At 59.8% G+C, this 24,066-nt stretch overlaps 2 protein-coding genes across 2 annotated transcripts; one reads left to right on the forward strand and one right to left on the reverse strand.

Moving 5' to 3' along the window:
• The first annotated feature begins 1,643 nt into the window (after positions 1–1,643).
• Positions 1,644–16,265, forward strand: FXR2 (FMR1 autosomal homolog 2). The gene is given in 18 exon segments (XM_077315537.1): positions 1,644–1,775; positions 6,245–6,297; positions 7,877–7,970; positions 8,055–8,126; positions 8,642–8,790; positions 9,363–9,456; positions 10,434–10,550; positions 10,793–10,963; positions 11,059–11,137; positions 11,592–11,701; positions 12,568–12,600; positions 12,602–12,655; positions 12,799–13,015; positions 13,132–13,320; positions 13,420–13,620; positions 14,461–14,556; positions 14,752–14,858; positions 15,156–16,265. Coding segments are annotated over 18 exon segments (1,992 nt in total). The 5' UTR covers positions 1,644–1,724; the 3' UTR covers positions 15,261–16,265.
• Positions 16,266–17,711: 1,446 nt separating this feature from the next.
• On the reverse strand, positions 17,712–22,160 carry MPDU1 (mannose-P-dolichol utilization defect 1). The gene is made up of 7 exons (XM_077315541.1): positions 21,933–22,160; positions 20,996–21,061; positions 20,161–20,293; positions 19,362–19,447; positions 18,937–19,055; positions 18,549–18,659; positions 17,712–18,067 (listed from the first exon to the last, which is right to left on the reverse strand). Exons 1-7 carry the CDS (start codon positions 22,114–22,116, stop codon positions 17,948–17,950), a joined length of 819 nt encoding a protein of 272 aa, XP_077171656.1. The 5' UTR covers positions 22,117–22,160; the 3' UTR covers positions 17,712–17,947.
• Between the last annotated feature and the right edge of the window lie 1,906 nt (positions 22,161–24,066).

Consider the following 24,066-nt stretch of genomic DNA (forward strand, 5'->3'; position numbering starts at 1 on the left):
CAAGCAGTCTGCCAGCGAGAAGGTCAGGGGAGGGGCCCATGTCCGCATGCCAGGCAGCGTGACGCTCGGCCAACAGGCCTCAGAGACCCAGCTCTACTTGTTGTGGAGCAAGGAGGAAGTCCAGGGGGTGGGATAGCACTTGGCATCAAGCGGAAGGCACTTTGTGCAGAATCAGGAATTGCCGCTCGGCAGCCACGTTGCTGGACACACCGTTTGGGTCCCGGCCAGAGTGTTTTTGACCAGGCAACCTTGCTGGATTCTCGTAACCTGGCAAGATCCGAAGGAAAGTTTGTGGACAAAAGCTGGGCTCATAACCTGGCATCTGCCTGCCTGAGTCAAGCAACTGTGCTGCCTTACTTAGCATTAGGAATGGTCGTTGTTACAACAGCAGCCAGAAGAAGTCCTCGTTGGGAAGGAAGGAGAAGGCTCCTCTTTGGCCTTTGAAGCCTCGGCCTCGAGCGCCCGCAGCAGACAGAGCGCCGACAGCAGCCAATCCAAGAAGGCGGATCCTTATTTGGCCGCTGAAGAATGTGGGCGGAGCCAGAGGAAGAGCGGCTCAAAGCAGACCGATTTACCCCCCTCCCCCGTAATTGTCCTGCCGATTGACGCCAACGTCTGGCCAATCCAGGGCGAGGGGGCGGGCCTTGTCGTTGAGGCTAGCCCTATCCAGGCGGGAGGGCGTGGCCCCGCCGCGCAGGTGAGCGAGGCGTCCCCGCCCGACCCTTAGTGGCTGAGGCGGCGGAGGAGCGCCCTGAGGCGCCGCGCAAATCTTTCAGGCGCGAGTCGAGAGGCCGCTCGAAGGATTTATTTTAACAGTCCAACACAAAACAAAAGGCTTCGGAGCCAACGACGCCGGCCGAGGCTCCGGGTCAGACTCCTGCCCTGCCCCACATTGTACCCGGGGGCTGGAGAGCTGTAAATGCAAAGAGTCATGACTGCGACTAGACCAAAGTTCTAAGGCACTTTGCACAAGATGGGTTCGGAAGAGGCTTCCGGTTCCATGCCCCTTTTAACGATGCTAGGGGGAAGGCTCTGTGGGGAGGAGGGGGCGACAAAACTGCCTCTGGATTGGTTGCAAGAAGCCAGAACGCCGTCATGATTGGGCGAGAAGAGACGAGGGGCGGTGCTGTTGCATCTCGGCCTCGGGTTGGTGGAGAAAGACAAGCCGCGATTGGCTAGACGAAGGATCCTTCTTTTCTTCCCATTGGCCGGCGAGAAAGGAAGGAGGCGGGCGGCGCTTTCCCCGTCTCCAATCGCCCTGCGCCTCGGGCGCAAGCTCGCCCGCTCATTGGCCAGGGCCAAAGCGGAGGGGGTGGCAGGCGCGGCGCTGCGCGCGAGACGACCGGCCCCGCCCCTCCGCCGGCGCCGCGCGCACGCACGCACGCACGGCACGCAGGGCAGAGGGGGGGCGTGCGCGCTGTGTGAGGGGAGGTCTCCTGGCGCCGGCCGCGGGTGGGGGAAGCCGGGAGGAGCGCGCCAGGCGAGCGGAGAGGGCCGGGCCGCGCCAGGCCGCGGCTGGGCTGGTCACGGTGGCGGAGCCGGAGGAGGCCGGGCCCCGCCCCGCCCCCATCCCCCCCCCGGCGGCGGCGGCGGCGGCGGCGGCGACCCAAGCGCGGAGCGGTGGCGGCTCTTCCCCGCCCTCGGGGGCGGCCGCCGCCTCGCCCCCGCCGCCCCCCGTGCCCCCCGCCGCCGCCCCGCCCGCCCCCTCGTCTGCGGCGGGGCCTATGGAGGGGCTGCCCGTGGAGGTGCGGGGCTCCAACGGGGCCTTCTACAAGGTGAACGGGGTTGCCATGGCGACGGGGTGGGCGGGGCGGGCGGGTTGCCTTGGGGACCGCGGGGCGGGCGGGCGGGGGTCGCGCCGCCGGCTGAGGAGTGGTCCCAGGGCGGCGGGCGGGGGGGGGGGGAGGGATGACTTGACAGGTTCGAGGTGGGCGGGGGGTCCTCGCGGGGGGCTCGTGGGCCGCCTTGGGGGGGGGGCTGATCCAGGATGAACCCCGCGATGAAATCCCCGGGCAGGCGAGGGAGGGAGGGAGGGAGCTGCTTAGCAGGAGGACGCAGCCCTGGGAGGGGCGCGGTGCGGTCGGTTGGGAGGGCCAACCAACGGGGGGTGGGGGGTGAGGGGGAGCGGAGCACCCAGTGCCCCCTCTCTCTGAATGGGCCTCCGAGGGGCAGGGCATGGGTCCCTCTCGGCCTCCGCAAGGCCTCAGCCTGGCCTGCCTTCTGAGAGCTCAGTTGGCAGAGTAGTGATGGAGCTCCCCAGTTGGACCAAGGCCTTCCTTCTTTGACCCGATGATGACTGCGCTGAAGCCTTCCTCCTCTCCCCTCCGCCCTGCATTCCAAAACCCGCCATTCTGGGTAAGGCATTCGCCCTAAAACGAAGTGCCTCAGAATGTGGTGAGCTCCATTACGCCGTGGCTACCCAGCGGGTGGAGATAAATATATCCCAGTGCCGTTGAGTTTAGTGTTTCTTTATTGTGTAAGGAAGCGAGTTAAGGATGCGAGGCCTTGTAACCGTATCTGCTTGATCCTTGATTGGCGTGGGCACATGCTCCTCCTGTGTCCTGGCGCTCTCCCTAGTGCAGCTTTGCCCTGGCTGGGGAGGCCTGTGTGCTCCAGAGGGAGTGGTGCCGTTGAACTCAATCCTTAAAGGTTTCCCTCCAACTTGCTCTTCTGTGATACAGAAAGAAACTTTGCCGCTTCTGTGAATAGCAAGCGCTTGTGCTGGAATCTTCAAGTGACACGTATATCCCACTCTTTCTCTGATGGGCTTGTGTTAGCTGTATGTGGATGTGGTGATCCCACTCATTCCACATCAAGCCCTGTGAGTTAAGTTAGGCTCAGGGTGAATGACCAGCTCAGCATTGGCCTATATACCGTGCTTTTCGATACCCAAAGGAGTCTCAAAGCAGCTTCCCTACCCCTGTGATATAGGTGGGGCTGAGAGAGCTTTGTCAGAACTGTTCTGACAGATCAGATCTAACAGGACTATGACTAGGCCAAGGTCACCGAACTGGCTGCACAGGGAGGAGGAGTGGGGGAATCAGAGGTCACTGCTCCTAACCATTATGCCAAACTGGCTTTCTTTTGGCTCCCCCATCAGCAGACAACAAAGATCTCTAAAGCTGCCCCATCCGATTGACTAGGCAGCTCCTACTTTCCAGTTTTGGACCCTGCAGATTCTCCCCTCACCCCTGGCATTCTGGCAGAAGGTCAGGAATGGAGGGCTTCATTCTGAGTTTCTTCTCATTTGTCAGGAATGCCCCTCCACCATAGCAGGAAGGACCATACAGTGTCCTTTCAGTGTGGTGATTCAAAAGGACAGGGGAAAAGTGGCTGCCTCAGATACCTGGAGGGGGCAGTGAAAATTTCAGGAGAGATACCAACAGCATGCAGGATTCTGAGTTCTGTGCCCGTGGGTGGGTGGGTGGTACGTGGACTGAGTTCATTGACTCTTCTTCTGCAGGGCTGTGGCAGACAAACATGCACCAGTGAGGAGAGACGGCTCCCTGGACCTGTTGGGGGGAATTTGGTAACCTGACCCAAGCCTTGCGGTGGAGACGCAGGGCATTGTTTTTGATGGCTAATTTTAGACCTCTGGCCTCAGAATGGAGTCCCACCAGCCAGTACCTTCCATGAAGATGGCCGTGGATCAAAGGGATGGGAGCCTCTGAAGGCTAAGCTTGGCTTCTACTGCAGTGCAAGTTTATTTCTGACCTCTTAGCTTGCTGCTTGTTGTGGGGTCTTCACAGGCTTCTTACAAAGCACTTTGTGCTTAAATCCAGAAGCACCTTGGAGACTTTAACAGCATTTGCAGGGTCTTGAAGCTTTGGAAAGTCAAAGTTTGTGGCCTCTGATACGTTGCTTTGACTCTCAGGAGCCTCGAGACCCTGGAAATCTTGCTGGTCTTCAAAATGCTGCTGCACTCAAGTCCAGCTGCTCTACGGCAGATCAGCATGGCTCCCTGGTGAAGTTACGCTTAGGTTTGTAACCCACCCTACCAAACGAAAGTGCCGTCAGCAAAGACACCCCCTCCACACACACACACACACACGTTGCGCGCCCTGCGGAGAACAGGCTGAGTGACAAATTGTGGTTTGGTTTGGTAGTGCCAGTCTTGGACCAGGCATTGGGGCGGGGGGTCTCCCCTTCCTCCTGCTTTGCTTCTCGCAGCCTTGTGAAGGAGATCAGTGTGAGCCAGTGATAGGCTTGAGGCCTTTCAGCTTCATAGTTGGGTGAGGATTAGAATCCGGGTCCCAGTCAGATAGTGCAATTGCTGGGTCATACAAGCTGGGTGCTGCTTCCGCTGCACTCAGTCTGGGGCATGTGTCAAGCAGGGGCCAAGAGGGATGGGGCTCGAAGTCCTTGGATTTCCATGTGCTTTGGCAAATCTGGGAATGCCCATTCCCCACTGGTGTGATTGGAATAATGTTTTGCTTGTGTGTTTTAAAAAGCTATATATATATATAAGGTCTAATGGGAGCTGTTTCCTGCTATGAGGGGAATTCGTGGGTCCTGTTGCACCACAGACCTGGGCTTGAAACTCTTCACACAGCAGTTCTATTTTGGCGCCGGCAGTAGAAGCCAGGGGGGCCGATAGGGCAGCTTTGAGGCAGGGAATGGGGAGATATAAATGTCCCTGTGTGCTGGCCAAGTGGAACGAAGAAGGGGCTCATCTAGTCCGTGCTGAATGAATGATAAATGAGACGCTCTTTGCTGCCTCGCGCAGAGACACATATAGCCTTGGGCAGAGCAGCACTTGAAAGCCCCCCCCCCCCCAGCCCTGTGGGCTCCGAGAGGAGAGGGATGGCCGGTAGACGTTGTTGGCAGAGCTTCCCAGGGTCTTTGGTACCACTCGAATTAACACAATTGCGGGGGCCTTGCAGGGTTGTGCTTCTCTGCCACCCTCTGGATGGCTGAAATACTAACTGACTGCACTATCCCTATGTGGGTGGGGTGTGTGGAGCAGAGTCCGGCCTCTTCCAGTGCCTAGCCCTACCTGCAACCTTTGTAGAAAATAAGAGGCATAGAGGCTAATGAGGTGAGCGTGCTCTGCTTTGGTAGATGGGCTGGAGGCAGAATTCGGACTATGGCAGAGGGTGCCCAACTAGCCCTTGGGTCAGGCCTTCTCCAGCTGGTCCTTGGGCCAAGATCCCATAGCCTCCATGTGGTCTGCCCTCCTCCAGCCCCAGAGAGCTCTTGAGCTGGGTGGTGGTCTTATTTCTCCTCGGCATGCTCTGTTTGTGCCGCAGACCCAGCTGAGAGGCTGCTCGTGGGGGAAGGGGGCAAGCTCAAGAGAAAAGTTCTTGCACTTTCTTTCCTCGTGGTGGGCAGCTGGCTAGGGAGGCACCTCCCCCCCTGGAGCAGCTGTTCCTCTTGGCACCCCTTCTGGACACGCAGGACATTCCACCCTGGGCTCGTCACGTTCTGAACTCTGGACACGTTTGTGTCTTCCTCCCCCTGCCCTTTGGGGTGGGTCACCCTGCAGCTGCCCCTCTTCCTCTGGCAGGGCTGCTGACCAAAGCCCAGTGCTGGCAGCTCTGAAGGAGGGAGGAGTGGCTCTGCTGGCCAAGACCGTGTCCAGAAATGGCCGTACCATTGAGAGGTGGGCTGTGCACTTCGTCAACCTTTGAGCAAGGTGCTTGGGTCATAATACGTTACCGATCTGTGCAGGGCTGGCTTGCATCAAGCCACACTGGACACCCCCACCCCCACCCTCAGATGTTGCCAGCGTCGGTTCCCCAAACTGATCCTCGCTGCCGTTTCTGACAGGTTGTTCATTCCCTGATCTCCGTTTTCTAACACTGCCCCGAGCTGGAGGAGGTCCAGCTCTCCTTGCCTGGTCTGGTCTGTCAGGGAAGGCATTTTAAGCGGCAGTGTCCTTCCCCCCCCCCCCCCAAGACAGAAGGGACACTGTTTTGAACTTGCCCTGTATTCCCTGCAGCCGTTCCCTGCCTCTCAGTGCCCTTGGTTCGGTTGGGGCAGAGGATGCCTCGCGCTTGGATGCACTGGTCCCAAGGGCTGCTCTCTCTAGATGCTTCCAGCCATTCAGGTCTGGTTGCACCTGGGCTGTCCGTGTCACGCACAGGGGTGTCCATCTCTCCGTGGTTTGCTGCTTGAGACTGGATGCCAGACACCTCCTTGTCCAGGGGGGTAGGAGCTTTATCCTGCCATCGGCCTCAGGTGGCACCCTGGCCCGTTGAGGGGTTAATGTGGTGACAGCTCTTGTCTGTTCCTTCCCCTGCAGGGTTTTGTTAAAGATGTTCATGAAGATTCGGTCACGATATCCTTCGAGAACAAGTGAGTACTTGCCGGGGAGGCAGCCTTGTTAGGGAGTGCTTGGAGATGAAGGACAACACATGCCTGTCCCTTAGGCCCATTTTGGGTCCCCATCTGGACTCCAGATGCCTATGTTGCCCCCCCATCCTCCCCCCCCCCCCGACTGGAGGCAGAAGAGGGCAGACTGTATAGTTAGTTTATAAGGAGTTGGACTTTATTGTATTTTGTTATAATGTATTTCACAGTGTCATTTTATAATTAACTTAATGTTGAAATTTTAAATGTTTGGATTTGTAACCTGCCTTGAGCCGTTGAGGAAGAGCAGGCTAGAAGTCTGGAAATGAGCACATTTGCTTCCAGAGAGCCTCTGGAATAAACAGGAGTAGCTGCTCCTGAGTTCTTAAAAGAAACGTTTCAGGTGCTCAGTTGCTCTGGCAGTCCTGGCCCAGCTCCCCCCCCCCCCCTTAAACCTCCACGAGCTTCCTAGAGTGTGTCAGCAAATACCTTGTAAACTGCGTGGCTCCTAGAGAGTGTGAGGCTGGCACCCCTCACTTTGGAGTTATCTGAATGCCTTGCCAAATCCCCTTCCCCTCATGCAGAATTCTGGCCGTTCCCCGGTGCCTGCCCATCCCACCCTCATCTACAGCCTCCATGTCTGCAGCTGGGGGCTGGGCTGTGCTGGGCTGGATTCACCAGCAGGTGGTGCTGATCCACCATGGGCAGCTGAGCCCCACCTGTTGTCCCGGCCAGTGGAAGAGGGGTCTGGGTTGGCCTCATGAGGAACTTCCTGCTGCCTTCTGGAGTGTTCTTGGCAGCCGAAATCACTTCCTCACATCCCTGCAGCTTCCTCCTCCTGGGTCTGGCTCTGAGAGTCAAACTAGCCCCGCCTCTTTCTATCCTTATTTTCCCTTTTACTAGATGTGTCTTGGGGTGGGGCAGGTGGGGGCAAGAAGCTGCCAGGGGCCTTGCTGGTTACGTCTCCCGCTCTCCCTGCAGGAGAGCTGGGGGGGGGGGTGGAATATACCAGAATATGTTCGGCCCAAGTAGTTGTGAGCATTCATCATCACCTGTCTTATTACATGGCAAATATTTTGGAGCTTGTGAGCAGCATTATTAAAAGGTTGCTTTTGGGGGCAAGTGGAATGACCTGGCTCAGAATCCTCAATTGACCACTCAGAAATGGGGAGGGCTGGAAGGATCCTTCCTGGACAGCTGAAGCATGGGCACTAGGGGCAGCAGTTGTGGGAGTTAGGCCCTCCTGGCCTCTTGCCAGTGGAATCAGACCACCTCTCTGTAGCCCCGGAGCTTTGGGGGACAAGCCTGTCACTGGTTGAGTTTGTGTGTGTGGACCCCCTCCCTGGCTAGGCTGGCCCTCTCCCTCCCTGCCCCCCAGCAGCAGCCAGAGCTGGTGCTCTGCTCACTGGCAACCCTCCCGCAGCCCTGCCTACCTGCTCTTACAGGTGAAGCTCTTCTGTTGAGGTAGGGCACATCTGTTGCTCCCGCAAAGGGCTTCTTAGGTATATCACTTCCTCGGCTGTATCCTCCGTGTGCTCCCTTGGTCTCACTCTTACCCGGAGTAACTCTCTGTGCCTCCCCACAGCTGGCAGCCCGAAAGGCAAATCCCCTTTGGCGATGTGCGGCTGCCCCCACCCCTGGAGTACAGCAAAGAGATTTCAGAAGGGGATGAGGTGGAGGTAAGCGAGGTCTGCCTTGGGAGGCGGGGAGGGGGAGTCGTTGGGCCGGCCCTGCCTGACGGCTCTCTTCCTCTCTCTGGGTAGGTTTATTCCCGAGCCAATGAACACGAGCCATGTGGCTGGTGGCTGGCCAGAGTCCGCATGATGAAAGGAGACGTGAGTCTTGTGGCACGACCCCCTCCTCCCCGATCCTCCCCGGCTGCCCCAGTAGGAGGCGAACTTGCATTCCTCCTCTCTGAACTGGAGTGTGAGGCCCTGGTCTCTCTGGCCGCCATTCATCCAGGGCAGTGGCGCTTGCAGGCCAGGGTGTGGGATCTAGCTGGGGGCGGTGGCAGCGGGAGGGATACTGCAGCGGCCAAGCGCAGATAGTTTCTGCTGGCTCAAGCCAGCCAAAGTGGTCGCAGGAAAGGGGAGAAGCTACTCGGAAGGCTCCCCTGGATGCAAGCGGTGTGGCTGCCTGAGCAGAAACGGGGCCCTCACCGGGAGAATCCTGCACTGCCCAGGGCACAGGTTGGGGCAAGAGGAGAGGCTGGCATTGGAGGAGATTGGGCTCCGGCCCCAGCAGGGATGGAGTGCGGGCAGCCGAGTTTGCTTCCTGCAGACGCCCCCTTGGCTTGCTTGTCCGCCCCCTGCTGCCACCGCCGTTTCCTCCATCCGGTTTTCTCTTGCAGTTCTACGTCATAGAATACGCTGCTTGTGACGCCATCTACAATGAAATTGTCACGCTGGAGAGACTGCGGCCCGTCAACCCCAGCCAAGTGGCCACGAAAGGCAGCTTTTTCAAATTTACCATCGCGGTGCCAGAGGATCTCAAGGAAGCGTGAGCATCGTCACGGCTCTGGCTTAATTGGGGGGAGGGGAGGTGTGAGTTTCCTGCCGAAGCCCCCTGATCAGCAGCCGGGGCCGGGGCTGGCTCTGCTGTGGGCCTGCCCACCAGTTAAACTGCTCTCTAGAGCAGCGTGCCCAGCCTGGTATCCACGGGCACCTTCCTTGACACCCACCAAGTGTTTTAGGAAATGGGTGGAGCCAGGTGGGGCTTTTGCCCAGCAGGTGTTTCCGGTTGGCCACTGGAGATCTGACAGGTTGGACAGGTTTTTAAAATTGCTTTAGCGGCAGGCGTCGGACCTCAGAAGCTCGGCAGGGTCGGCCCTGGCTAGGCCTTGGAGGGGGCAGCACTCGCATTTATGTGCGGGAGGGTGTGTCAGAGGAGGTCTGCCAGCCCTGTGTGCCCGTCTGCTGAAGCAGAGGCAGCAGGGAAATCAGGGCGAGTGGGGGGGGAGGGGACAGCAGTTGCCCTGGGCAGCATCAGCCCCTGCCCATGTTGGCTTCCAAGCCCATGCTGCTGTTCATTGAGGCATCCCCAGATGGCTTGACTCTGTTGCTTCCTAACAGGTGCTCGAATGAAAATGTACATAAAGAATTCAAGAAGGCTGTGGGCGCTAACTGCATCTTCCTCAGCTCCACCAGCAGTGAACTAGTCATCCTTGTAAGAACGGTCATCTCTGCTGGGGAGAATGTGTGGGAGGGAGGGAGGGAGCAAAGGCAGTTCTGTCTGAAAAGTTTGGGGAGAAGAGTTCTGCAGGGTGGTGGTAGGTCCTTCCCTCCCTGCTTGTAACTCCTGCTTGAGGAAGCCAGCTCTCCACTGCCCTCTTGTGACCGAACTCTAGAAGGCAATTCTAGTTTTTGCATACCTTTTTGGCATCTCATTTTCTGCTGCCTTTTCCTTTACTTTCTTGAGTATCTAGATCTTACAGCAATATTTTCGGGGCCTGAGCTTTCCCCAGTAAAAGCTCCCTTGATCAGAGACCTGCGTTGAGCAGGGGGTTGGATTAGATGGCCTTTATGGCCCCTTCCAACTCTAAGATTCTATAATGTTCTGCTGAAGCTGAATCAAGCAGCAGAGCTACCCTCAGCAACTGTGTGCAATATATTAATTTTTATTTAAATGAACAGCCTGTTGGGCAGAATCTTGAAACAGGACGTCTTCCTTAGCTCAGAGATCTCCTGCCTGGCAACGCTTCTCATTTCCTCTTGTGCTCGGAGCTGGGAATTGTATGTTCCCCCCACAAACACACCCACACGATTGACTCCGCAAGGCTGAGGCGACAGGCAGGGCAGGGGGGCCTTGGATCGTCCACTTCTGTACAATTCTGGGCCTGCTTTCAAAGTAACGCCAGGCTCCTTCCCCTTTCCCGAGAGAAATGCAGGGATGCCACGTCACGCTGAACAAGGGTATATTTTCCCTGGGCATAAATATGCACAATTAATGAGCTGCTGACTTTGTGTTCTGGCATTTCTCACGTTATGCGGAAGTAAAGGCTGGGCCTCCTCTTCTGGTTTTGTCACCATCCTTCCAGAGAGGTGTGACCCACCTGTTGAGAGCTGGTGGGGTGGGTAGGGGGAGTCTGTGGTCTATGCTGGGCAGGGGAGGAGGGTTTCCTCACGCCTCTCCTTATGTTGCAGTCCACAAATGAATCGACCGTCAAGAGGGCCTCTCTGCTGGGCGACATGCATCTCCGTAGCATCCGGACCAAGCTGATGCTGATGTCACGGAACGAGGAAGCCAACAAGCACTTGGAGGTACGAGGGAGCCCTCAGGGGCAGCAGGAGGGCAGGGGTGGGAAAGTGGTGGACGCCCCAGCTCTCCCGGATGCCAGGGATGACCTCTGCCCCTCAGGAGCCCACACACACTGCATCTTTCTCACTGCTCTGCAGGCGAGGAGAGCTCCCCTCCCATTGGCCCCCTGGGGCTGGGAAGGGAGATGAGAGTCTCATGGCTGCTCCTGAGGCTCTACCCTAAGGGTGCCCTTCCTTCCCCCCAGACGAGCAAGCAGCTGGCCTCAGCGTTCCAGGAGGAGTTCACGGTGCGCGAGGACCTGATGGGCTTGGCCATCGGCACCCACGGGGCCAACATCCAGCAGGCCCGCAAAGTGGTGGGCGTCACTGCCATCGAGCTGGACGAGGAGACCTGCACCTTCCGCATCTATGGGGAGGTGAGGGGCTCTCTTGTGTGGGATGGGGGGGCCTCCGGCGCCAGCGGCTGAGCCGGCAGGCATTCCCCAATCCTTGCCCTTCTGTTCCTGCCTAGACCCCGGAGGCCTGCAAGCAGGCCAGAAGCTTCCTGGAGTTCTCCGAAGACTCTGTTCAGGTCCCCCGGAACCTGGTGGGTGAGTGACGGGAAGTGTCCCAGCCCCGCCTGGTGGAAGCGCAGAGCCCGTTCCGGCTGGTGTGTTCAGTGGGGGGAGGCTGGACGGAGGGGGGCGGGGCCAGTCTTGGAGGCAGCTTCCAGCTGTGCTTCGTGTGACCCTGAAGGGCGCGACGTCCGCGTGTGAAGGCTGGGTGGTGAGGGACCAGTGGGCACAAGGGCTGGCCCTCTCCTTGTCCAGGGGTCTCCCAGTGGCCCCCATTCTCTTGCTGGGCATGCCGCTTCCTGGCAGCAGACAGGCTCCCGCAGGGCGAGTTGGGCAGGGCCTCCTGGCAGCCAGGGCTAACCGTGCAGTCGTGCCAAGGCAGGGGAGCCCCGAGGCAGGCGGTGGCCTGATCCTGACCTCGATTTATCCAGCACGGTTGTGCAGGGGACCTTTCCCACATCCTCCACCTTTCAATGTCCTTTTGCTACAGGGAAAGTGATTGGCAAGAACGGTAAAGTCATCCAGGAGATTGTGGACAAGTCAGGTGTTGTCCGGGTGCGGGTGGAAGGTGACAACGACAAGAAGAACCCCAGGGAGGAGGTGAGTAGGGCAGAAGAGCCCAGGGGTCTCTGGCTGGCCCCTGCCCTTTGGCCCGCTCCTGAATCCTGGCCCCCCTGCCTTCTTGCTCCCCTGTGAATGAGGTCTGTGGCCCGGGTAGAGCAGTGTGGGGGAGACTGGTGTTCAGAGGGTCCCCTTTCCAGGGGCTGAGGACAGGGAACCACAGGATTACCTAAGAACCTCAGAAGAGCCCTGCTGGATCTGACCAGTGGTCCCTCTAGTCCCGCCTCCGTCCTCACCTGGCGGCCATTCAGTCCCTCTGGAGGTTCAGCCGCAGGGCACACGGGGCAAGGTCTTCCCTGCTGCTGTGCCCTGGCCCTGGGATTCAGAGGTTTGCTTCTCCTGGAGATGGAGGTTCCCTTGAGTCACCATGGCTGGCAGCCAGTGAAAGACCTCTCCTCCATGAATCTGTCTCACGTCCCCTTTTGAAGCTTGTAGTTAAATAAATTTCCTTTTGCCCATCCTGAATTTATTGACCAGGAATTTCTTTCCATGCCTTCAAGTTCTGGTATATGGGAAAGGGCGAAAAAGCCCGGTCGATCAGTTGCCGAAATGCTGTTTCCATTTTGCCTTCCAACCCCAGAGCCAGGAGCTCTCTCTCCCCCGGCCCCTCTGAGGCACAGGGTGACCAGGCGAGGGTCTTCCAGGGATGGCCATGGTCTGCTGTAGCCCAGCTCCTCTCTGGCCTCGGCCTGGGCCCCTCCCGGGGTTCTGGCCTGTAATGCGAGCGGCTTGCCTGGCAGGCGTTTGTGCTGGAGCGTCCTGTGAGTCCACGGCGGCGTTGCAAAGGTCCCCCGGGTGTGTTGGGGATGGATCCCCCGTGCCAGCCTTTCTGCTTCTCCCCCCAGGGAATGGTTCCTTTCATCTTTGTGGGGACACGGGGAGAACATCAGCAATGCCCAGGCGCTCTTGGAGTACCACCTCTCCTACCTCCAGGTAAGGCTGCTGCTGAAGTGGGCCTCGTTGGCTGGGGCGGCAGTGACCCCTTCCCTCAGGGGGGACTGTGGCGCTTGAGTGGCCCCTGGGGACTGTTTGGCCAGTGGGGGATGTTTCCACCCCGCCTTCTTCCCACTCGCTAGGAGGTGGAGCAGCTGCGCCTAGAGCGCCTGCAGATTGATGAGCAGCTGCGCCAGATCGGCCTGGGCTTCCGGCCCCTCTCCGGCCGGCCCGACAAGGAGCGGGGCGGCTACACGACCGACGAGAGCACCTCCTCCTCCTCGCTGCACGGCACGCGGACCTACGGGGGCAGCTACGGCGGGCGAGGCCGAGGGCGCAGGGGACCCAACTCCGGCTACGGTACGGAAGACGGCGCCGATGGGAGTCCTTTGTTGAGAGCAGATGACTCTTGCGGGGGGGGAAAGGCAATGCCCAGCCCACCTCCCCAGGACTTCATTCTTGCATTCCTCCCCCAGCTACAAACTCTGATGTGTCCAACGCCTCTGAGACGGAGGCAGAGAAGAGAGAGGAGTACGAGTGTCCGCAGCCCAGTGACCGCGACCCCCGTCCGGACGACAGCCGCAGACGGGCAGGGCGTGGCCGGGGTTCTGCCACGGCCCCCCGAGGGAGCAGCAGCAAGTACACCAACTCCTCCATCAGCTCAGGTGCGGGGGGGTCGGGGGCCAGCCCGGCTCTGCTTGCGTGGGGCGAGAAGCCCCCTTGCGTGGGGCGTGCCGGCTGATGCCAGGCCTCTCCCCACACAGTCTTGAAAGATCCCGACAGCAACCCCTACAGCCTGCTGGACGACACCGAAACAGACCAGACGGCGGACACCGATGCCAGCGAGTCTCAGCCCGTCAGCAACCGCCGGCGCCGGTCCCGCCGACGCCGTACCGATGAAGACGCCACCATGATGGATGGGGCCCTTGAATCGGACAGCGTGTCCCTGAATGAAAATGGCGTGGGTAGGTCTGGGAGGGGGGCGCTTCCCTGTCCCCCAAACGCTTGTGGGGCTTCTAGGTGGCTGTGGGAGGGGGGAGGGAGGGAGGGGAGGGCCGTGCAGGGATCTCCTGGGCCTGTAGAGCCTGGACTGTCTGTGGGGCGGGCAGCAGGGATGGGGGTCTGACCCCGCTTTGGATGGGTCGTTCTTTCGAAATGATGCCACCCCTGGGTGTGGCAAGCAAGGCCCACTCCTGGCTGGGGATTCTCCCGGGATAGATAATGTTTGGTGGGGTATTTCTGCATTCAGAATCTGCATTTCTGGCTGCCACATGCCCAGAAGGCCAGGAAATGGCAGCGCGGAGGAGTCAAGTATTGGAGGAGGAGATGGGGGATGGATTGTGTAGAGGACGAAGGGCAGGGAGGGGGAGCATACAGTAGAAGGGCTTATAAAATTATGGGTGAGGAAGGTGGGATTGAGCACCGTGACACACACACACACGATTCAGCCAGCTAGCTTACCATGGTCTGGATCGCCCCTGCGGGAGCTGTGTTGGGCCTGCTTGGACTCCTTCAGGGAGGGAAAAGAGGCATACAGGAACCAGCTCTTCTGCTGCTGCTGCTTCTGCAGAAGGGCAACTGGATTCCCATCCAAACCCACTGTGTTTTGGACGGGTGGAGGGGGAACCTCCATGTTCTGAGGCAGTGTGTCTCTGAATGTCAGTTGCTGTTGCCTTCTGCTCTGCACTGTGGATTTAATGGAAGCACCGTCAGAGCTCGGCTGCTCCGGCTGCTCTTTCCTTTTGGGGGGCGCGTCTGCCCACCAGTCAAGCTTCTCTGCTCTTAATGTTTGCCATCTTTGCCAGAGGAGGAATCTAAGCCTCAAAGACGTAACCGAAGCAGGCGCCGGCGTAACCGTGGCAACCGGGTGGATGGCTCCATCAGCCGCGACCGCCAACCTGGTACTGTCTAAAGCGGGGCCCTTTTCTGTGAACGAAATGATTTGGGAATTGGGGTCGCCTCTCTTTAGGAGCCCCCAGACCGTCCCCCCCCCCAGGGGGCGCTTTGTGTTAAACTTGCTTGGCTTTGGCTTGGCTCTTGACCTGGCCCGTTTTCTTTCTGTCTCTCGCTCTTTGACATCCTCCTCTACCCAACAGTCACGGTAGCAGATTACATTTCCCGAGCAGAGTCTCAGAGCCGTCAGCAGCCCCCGCGCAAAGGAAGCTGGGAGAAATCGGCAGAGGGAGCCCCGTCCAAGCAGAAGGTGAGCTGGCAGGAAAGGGAAACTGCCGCAAGAGCGGAGGGGCCTGGGGAACCCCGGCAGAGCACAGCCCCTTTGGCTTCGAGAGCCCCAGACTCCTGGCGAGCGCTGGCCTTGTCGGAGCAGGGAGGGAAGGGGGACGTGCCGTACTGCAGGGGTCCTCCGGCAGCCCCCAGGTGGCTGGCACGGTGAAGTTCCTGCAGCCGGGAGGGCAGCCGGTCCGCCCCCTGGCTTGCTGGGCGGCGGGAGAGGCGCTGGGGAGCCCCGGTGTAGCCCTGGGCTGTGCCTCTTCTCTTCCAGGGCGAGGCCGGCAGCAAGGCCGTCAACGGCCCTTCGGAGAACGGGGAGCACGCGGAGGCCCCCGGCAGCGAGGAGGGAGCCGCCCTGGTGAACGGGGTGTCCTAAATGCCCTGCGAGGTCTCCCCAGCCGAGCCCTCCTCAGCGAAACGAACCGATCCCTACTTTTCACCTGCTTGCAACATCTTAAGAGAAATGAAATAAACACCACACCGATCTCTCGTTTAAGAACAAAACCATTATTTAAAACAAAAACACAAACCAACCCAATCCCAAGGTAATTATCTTGTGCTCGTTAAAAGCTTGCCAAAGATGGAAAACGTTTTTCCGCGGCTCTTTAACCCCTCCTGTGGGAGCTTCGGCAGAGGCCGCCGGACGAGGCAGCGACCCCCCCTCCTCGCTCTTGCTTTCTTCCTGCCCTCTGTCGAGGGGGGGGGGGTTTCTGATGCTACCTGAGCTCGTTACCTACCCCCCTTTTGGGAGGTGTGGACGGAGCGGGGGGAGGAAAGCGAGGACTGACCTGCATCTGTTTTTGGGGACTTTACCGTTTTTTTGCTTTGAAACAAATGAGAGGAAAAAAAATAACCGGCTGTACAAACTGGAGAGGGGAGAGGGGGAGACACCTGTGCCTTCTGATAACGCAGACCCCTGCCCCTCGCGCAGAATGCCCCTCGGGCGGGCTGGTTGTTCCTTTACTCTTCGACTAGCCCAAACTCGAAGGCAAGGAGTCCGTCATGTGCAGATGGGAGGCGGGAGAGCTGCCCCCCCCCCTACGCAGAGGGTTCCATGGCTGTTCTGAGGAACCCCCCCCCCCGCCAGCAGCGAGCCCTTTGCTTGTGTGCAGGGGGGATGGGAGGAGGGCGGGGGCGGAGCTTGGTTTTCCAGGCCACACAGACAGGTGGGCAACTTTTTCCCTTCCTTGAAACACTGTGGAAGACGAGGCAGGCGGAGGACAAGCTGACACGGCGTCCCTTGCTGCTGCTGTGGCGGCAGCGGCGGCAGCAAGTTGTGTGTTTGTGTGTGGGGAAAGGGGGGATTTGATCTGTGACGGTCGAGACTATTTATTTTTCACTGTACAGTATTTAAAGAGAATAAAAAACCCAAACTCTTGAAAAAAAATCAACCCATCAGGCTGGTTTCTATCCTGCCCCTCCGGGCCGCTCTCTCCCCCACGTGTGGCCCCCTGACTGCCTGCCTGCCTGCCTGCCTCTCCCGCAGACTCGGCCACTGGGGGAGAACAAGGCCGTGTCCGGTTTCCCAGGGTCTTGGGTGGGCAGAGGCGAGCCTTGGGCCAGGTGGGAGGGCCAGGCTGCCCGCTCCTTTCAGCTCCTGTGGAGCAGCAGGTGGGGATGGCCGAGGGGCTGCTGGGTAAAGGGGAGGGGCCGTGTGTGGCAGGAGCGGAGGGGAGGTGTGCTGCGGGAGTTGAGGAGATCACTGGCCCGGAGCAGAACCCTTTCACCTCTCCTCCCTCTTCAGTTTGCGGTGGCTGGGACTCGGCAGCAGGGTCTGTGTGGTGGAAACCCTGTGCTGCAGGGGAGGGGTGTAGAGCCCGGGCTCCCAAGACTGCGGACCACAGAGCAGCACGGCTGCCTACCTGAAACGGGCATTTGGGGATCCCTGGTGGCAGTGCCGCTGGCAGGTTCTCCCGATCATGGAGAAGGAAGCGCGGTTTGCGTGGGTGGGCAACACTTGCGTCCTCTCTGGCTGCACAGCCCACATGCCGGGGGGAGACAAGGGCTAGGAACTTCCAAGGAAAGCCAAAAGGTGTGGACCTGCTTGGGCTTCTGCGAAGTTGGATGGAAGGAGCGCGCATGTCCCCTTCTCCCCTCCATAATGATTTAAGTCTTCTAATCCATCATTTGGCCACTGGCAGGACGGTCACGTTTCTTGAGGCCCAAGGCAGTGGATTTGAACCAAAGACTGTCAACCAGCGCCCTGTGCAACACGGCTTGGCCTTCATTGGGACAAGGCCTGAGGGGGGGGCAGAGGGGGAAGCGGTGCCCTGACACTTAATTCAGCTTAGGAACGAGATTGTGGAGAAACCCTAGAAATGTTAAGCATGTTAAAGCTTCAGTCACGGGTCAGAGTAGACTGAAGGATGCACATGAGAAGAGGCCCAGAAATACCTAGATGAAACCTCACCCTTCCAAGCAAGCACACGATGAGGGGGAAGTGCATCGAAAAGGAGAGTCTTTCTCTGTGCCACGGCTGGCTGGCTCCTCGGAAAAAGGGCAGGGCTCTCAAAATGGGCCACTGCCTGCGGGACAGTCTTCGGCACTGCGGTGCCCACCCTAAGAAGTCTGAGCACCTGGAGCCATGCAGTCCGCAGAAACCAGGACAGGTTCGCCGCACAAAATCCCTCCACGGTTTGCACGGGGCCTGTCTGCCTTCTGCGGGCTTAAAGGCACCAAGTGGAGAAGGCAGACAGGCCCCGTGCATGTGCACGTGTGTGTGTGTTTCTGTGTGTGCAGGCAACAATCACAGCTGCATGGGGGTTCTCACCAGCCATGGAGTCCAGAGCGGGTGTCCAGCTTTTCCCGGATGGACGAGGCAACCGCAGCAAGGAACGGGTACGTTTAATAAGAAGAAAGAAGCCCTAGATGGCACAGGCAGGAGGATCCCCGTTGCCCCAAGCTCCACAACACCCGCCAAAGTCCCTGGGCAGCCTGACTGCCCTGCAGTCTCCAACAAAGGGAAAGGGAGCCCCACTGACCCCCCCAGCTGGCAGTAGCACTGGCTCCAACAATGCGCTTCCTGCAGTCAGTTTGGGGGCAGCCGGGCTCCTCCGGCCCCTCCTACTCCTCCTTGCGCTTGTCCAGAGGGACGTTCCAGTAGTAGAGCAGCTGGGCTGTGATGATGCCGTTGCAGGCCAAGGAGACCACGAAGGTGAGGGCCATCAGGGGGTCCCCCGTCTCCTGGGGACGAGAAAGCAAAAGGCGGACAGCTCCCTCTCCCGCGGGGGCACCAGCTTGGCCCCCTCCCCCCTGCTGCCACTACTGCTCTGGGAGGCGGCCCCCATTCGACTTCTGGCTGCAGAAGCCGGGTGACTCATGGCTGGTGTCTCCCCCCCCCCTCAGAAGGGCAGTCAATGATTGGCTGAGAGTTCACAAAGGGGGAGGCAACCATAAGTGGGGGGTGGGATGGGTGAAGGCCCACCAGTGGCTAGCAGCCACAAGGTCTAGATGGGCAAGGATGCTCTGCTCTCTGGGGAGGTCTTCTGGAGTCCTGGCCCCACTGGTGGACCTCCTGATGGCCTCTGAGGTTTGGCCACTGTGTGACCCAGAGTGTGGGGCTGGAGGGGCCCCTGGCCTGACCCCCCCCCCCCCCCCGGCTTCTCTCACATCCACTCGCTCTTCCCCTGCTGCCCTCCCTGCTCTGATCCTTCCATCTGCCCACCTGGATGGAGGTGAAGATCCGGGCCAGGGAGCCTGCAGAAAGCAGGAAGGCCGTGATGGCCGACAGTTGCCCCGTGTGGCCATTACGATAGTTCGCGGCTGCCTGCAGGAGCTGTCGGGAAAAGAGGAGGTTGAGTTCTCCCCCACAGCGGTCCCCCCTCAATCCCTCCCTCCCCCACCAAGAGGAATGCCAGAAACTGGGCCTGGCTCCTGAGGGAGCCCCCCCCCCCCCCAGCACTGGCCAGCAAGCCCCCTGCCCACCCCAGCCAATCGGAGCAGGAGAAGGAGCGACTGAGGGAGTGCAGATTGCAGGGACTCACCAAAGCTCCTGCCTGCCACAAAGTTTGCCTTTAAAGGGCTCCTGGACTCTGGTATTTTGCAAGGCTTACCTTGCTGATGATGACAGCCGGCATATTGGAAGCCTGCAGCACTGTGACCAGAGACAACGGGCTGAGAGGAGACAGCAGGAAGGAGAGCGCTCCAAAATAGAGGAAGAGGAAGGACAGGCCTGCAGGGGGAATGAGAGGCATCACGCAGCCAAGGCAGTCTGCAGCTCCCGCAGCCCCACTTCCTGGGAGCCACAGGAGGGTTGCATCCTGGGAAACGGGTTTAAACTGGAAATGTTATTACAGTAGGCCACCTTTGACCTTGAGGAAAGCCAGGGTATGAACGTTGTAATAAATATATGTGAAAAATAAATCCCAAGTCTAAATCAAACATGCACCTCACGCCTACTTACATGTCCCCCCCCCCGTCCCACACGTGCACAATGAAATCAGGATGCCAACTGGCCACGATCCCCTCCTTCACTTACCACGTCCCGTGTGGCCCTCAAAATGTTGCACCAGGAACCCTATGGTCACGGTCTGCAGCATGAGGAAGAGAGCCTCACCCCATGAGCTGTGGGGGAGAGAGGAGAAGCCCGTCTCTGGGAAGCCTACAGGGACCAATGCCACAGCTACACCCCCCTCCTCCCGCCCACTTCCTGCCCGAAGCGTCTCTTTCCAGGCAGGTGGGAACGGGGAAGAACGTGGAATTCCTGGACGGCCGCTTGCCTCAAGACACCCCTCCATCTCAAGAACAAAAGGAACTCAGCAGGTAGGAGGTCCAGCAGATCTCCTCCCCAAAGTGGTGCCCCTGGCACCTGACAGCTGTTCATAAAGTGGGCAGGGCCACTGTAAGGCAAGGCCTGTCATCGGCTGCCCTCCTCTACACACGAAAGGGGTTTCCCCTGGAGGCTGAGGAGGACTGCTTGGTCGGGGTGTGGCTCCATTCCCCTCTTCCTAGAAGGTCTGAGGAGTTTGGTTTGGCTCCGCCTTCAGAGGCAGCCATTTTGGTTAGGGTTCCACTTTTTGTGACAGCCATTTGGGTGTGGTGCTCACCACCCCCTCTCAATTTTCCCAAAGCATCCACAGGCTCAAAGGGCTTGGAGAGGGTGGTAAGGGTCTGGACGCAAGGGAGGGCGGGGAGAACATGCAAAAACAGACTTATGTAGCAACGGTGAGCTGCAGAGACGGCTGCCAGAACAGCACCCCAAGAGAGGACAGGCAGTCCTACGTGGAGAGGAGAATGGCTGGGGGGAGGGGGGGCTTGTTTCTCAGATACCAGCTTACCTGAAAGGGAAGCTGTTAGCAATGCTATAGGCCATGGTGCCAGTGATGGCCAGGAGCTCCAGCAGGATGGAGTTGAAACTTAGCCCCTCGGCACTCTTGGCCCCCAGGATCTTGAGGATCTGGGGCAGTTTCACTGCACAAGGGGGAGGAAGGGGGCACAGATCAATGCCAACAGACCACACCCACATTTTCTTCCTTGTTCAATCTATCTCTGCTAAGCACCCAACTCTGAGATTGGTTCATCTGAGGAGAACGGGCCTAGGATTCTGTCCTGCAGCTGGCTACAGGAGAAGTGGCTTAAATCCCATTTCCTGTCCAGCCCCATAGCTGAGGACAGGTGCCGCCCAAGCCAAGGGAAAAGTCCTGCCCTCCCCCTCTCCCTATTTCCTAGCCACAGTCCTGATTATGTACTCCTTGTTGCAGGGAAATCACTGCCTCCTCTTTGCCTGTTCGGGGATAATGGGTTAAAATGCCCGTGGGGGAGCATGACAGACTTATTCTCTCCAGAATAACTGGGGCTCGGACTGAGCTGTTGGTAGTAGAAATTTTGAAATAAGCCACCTCTATTAAGGACTTCTTGAAGGAAGTTGCACGAGAGCTGTTGGGTGGAGCAATGCGGGGGAAGTCACAAGCATGTTTTCATGAATGGAACGCAGGGAGGCTTCCCCAGATGTTAGTTTTCAGTGCCCTAAAACTGGGGCAGGGTGCTTTTCGCTCTCCCACTGGGTCTCTCCAGTCAACCCCAAGCACTCCCACAAACCTCTCTGACCTCAGAGAGCTTTCCGGACTCAGTCCAAGTGACCCCTCTGGCAGGGAAGGGCTTACGTGCTCATACCCATGAGAGAGCCAGCAACGATTGCAAATCCCAGTCCCTTGCTGATCAGGATTTTGAGGCATGGAACTGGAAAGAAGCAAAAGGAAAGGCAAAAAAGATAACTGGTGGCCACCGTGGATTCTGTACAAGCCTTGTGGATTTGGACTAGGCAGCAGCCCTGCAAGATCGGACACAATTCCAGTGCTGTTCCCGTGTAGAAGTCTGAACCACAGAGGGCAGCCAAGAAAGAGCACACTGGAGGGATGGCAGCCTCCCGGCCCAACCTGGAGATCAACATGGAAGCTTCGGAGATTGTCCTCGGCAGGGCTGCCCTCCACGGAGGTCCCCGTCTTCCCCCTTCTACCCTCAGATCTCCAGGGCTCTCCAGGTCTGGATCGGGCAACCCAACACACCCATCCGCCCCTGGGGCTGGGGGGACTTGGCAGCTGTACCGCCCCAGCTTTCCCCTGTGGCAGGACAGGCAGAAATCCAACAGGGCGAGGCTTCACCCGCCGCCCCAACGAGAGCAGGACTCCCGGGGGAGTTTGTTCTCTTGAAAGGCTGGCCTGGAGCTGACACTCGACAGGTCTCGGGGGCCAGCCCTTGGGCAGGAGGAGGCGCCCAGGGAGCGCCAAGTCCGGCCCCACCGCCCAGAGGCAGGCAACGGAAGGCCCCGCTCGCCCCCAGAACCCCACGAGGGGGGCGACATGAGCCGGCCCACACCGGACGGCCCGCAGCGGCTACTCAGTTCCTATCAGAGGGGCTGGGAGGCCAAATTAAAGGTCACAACGCGGACAGCCCCTGAGCACTTCCGCCCGATTCTAACATGGCCGAAACCGCCATTTCCCGCCTCCTTCCGCCCTCAGCCAAGATGGCGGCCCACCACTCTTCTGCCCCGCCGGCGGCGCTGCCATGGCAACGGCGCCACTCTCCCCGCCCGGGCGCAGAAGGGACTCACTGTGCAGGAAGTTGAAGCGCAGGAAGAGCTCGTCGTAGCAGCGCTCGGGCAGGAGATGCGGGACCAGCAGGCCCCTCAGCGCCACAGACGCCATTTTGGCCGGCGGGGAGACGTGACTGGCCGCCTCCATCTCGCCACACCCCGCGCTCATGCGCCCTGAGGGACCGCGGACGCCACTGCGCATGCTCGGAACGCTTCCCGGCGGCTGCCCCGCGCCCACCCGCCCACTTTTTCTGTGAGGAGCCGCCGGGGACGGATACGCATGCGCACTCGGCCTTGAGCGGTTGCGAGCTGCGCCGGGAGGATCGCGCTTGCGCGCTGAGGACTCGGCGAGGCCAGGCCGCCTGTGCGCATGCTCCCTCTGCCCTGGCCCCGCCTCCCCCTCTCTGCGGCTCAGTTTGGCCCAGGAACAAAATGGCGGCCTCTCATCAGCGGCCATCTTGGGCCCCCAGGCCCAGCCAGGAAGTTGGCCTGCTGCCCGCGCTCAGCCGTGGCGCCGTGGCCCTGTGCCTCCTCTACTACTCCCGCCTGCAGCGGGGGCGGCGCCTGCGAGAGGCAGCCCGCAGGCAGAGGGTGGCGTGCCACCACCGGGCCCAGGCTCGCTCACGCCAACGCTTTGCCCTGCTGTGCCTCTGCCGGGCGCTGGCCCGCACCCCCAACACCGCCGGGCCGGGCCCGCAGGACGAGGGCGCGGGGGGCAGCCTGCCCTGCTTGCTGCGCGAACGGCGCCTGTGGAGCAAGGCCCGGAGCTCCGCGTTCTGGGAGACGGTGCGGGCCAAAGCCTTCAGCCCGTGGGAGTGGGTCGAGAACTTCCGCGTGGCCCCCGCCACCTTCGACTACCTCTGTGCGCAGCTGCGAAACGCCATCCAGCGCCGGGACACTAACATGCGCCGGGCCATTCCGGCCGACGTCCGCCTGGCCATGACCCTTTGGCGCCTGGGGGCCTGTACCGAGTACCGGGCGGTCGAGCAGCTCTTTGGCGTGTCCCGCTCCACCGTCTGCAAGATCCTCCGGGACGTCTGCGAAGCCGTCGTGGCCATCCTGACGCCGCTGTACGTGCGTCCTCCTGATCCTGCCGAAGTGGCTGCGGGGAATGGCTTTCCCTTGCCCCAGCTGGCCGGGGTCTTGGGGTCCCTACACATCCCCATCCGCGCTCCCAACGAAAACGCCTCTGGCTACTACAACCGCCACGGCTGGCACTCGGTGGTTGTGCAGGCAGCCGTGGATTCCCGTGGCTGTTTCTGGGATATCAACGTTGGGTGCCCAGGAAGGGTGACGGAGCCTCAGGTCCTGTGCACGTCTGAGCTGTATCAGCGAGCCCAAGAGGGCGACCTCTTTCCAGGGGCGTCCCAACCGGTCCGGGGAGTCCAGGTGCCTGTCTACCTGTTGGGCAGCTGCTCCTACCCTTTCCTCCCGTGGCTCATGCGTCCCTATCGCCACACGGCTCTCACGCCAGCCCAGCAGCGCTTCAATGAGTACGCGGCTGCTGCGCGGACGGTCGTGGGGGTGGCCTTTGGACGCCTGCGCGGGCGCTGGCGCTGCCTCACCAAGCGCAATGACACCGACGTCTCCTTCTTGCCCACCCTGATCGCCGCCTGCTGCACTCTCCACAACGTCTGCGAGGCCCGGGGCGACGTCTTCCCGTCGGGCTGGATGGAAGACGAAGAAGAGCAGCTGGAGGAACATCCGTTTGACGATGGGGAGGAGGAAGATGTTGAGGCTGTGGGGATCCGGGATGCGCTGGCCTCAGCACTGCGGGGCTGATCGAAAACTAAGCCGGCGAAGCCAGTCGGGGGAGGGAGGCTGCCCCTTCGCTCATATCTCCCACCGTGCCCCTGTCGCCTTCGGAGAGGCTATAAGGACTCAACCTCAAGACCAGCATGGATCCGAGGAAGGGAGTGTTGACTTTTGAAGGCTCATCAGATTGGTGCCCCTGGACTCGAACCGAGCTGTTGCACTTTCCTGTCACGCTGATGCCAACATTTAACCTCATGTACATTCCCAGCACTCTGGGACCAGCACGGCCCACCGATCCCCCTGCCCGGTATAAGAGGGGCCGACGGTAGAAGACCAGCCGTGGGGCCCTCTAGGGGTCAGGAGGGCTTTGGAGCAGGAGGACTGGGAGGGCCTCGAA

Source organism: Paroedura picta, chromosome 16 (genome assembly GCF_049243985.1).
Source record: "Paroedura picta isolate Pp20150507F chromosome 16, Ppicta_v3.0, whole genome shotgun sequence".
In the NCBI taxonomy this organism is placed as follows: Eukaryota; Metazoa; Chordata; class Lepidosauria; order Squamata; family Gekkonidae; genus Paroedura; species Paroedura picta.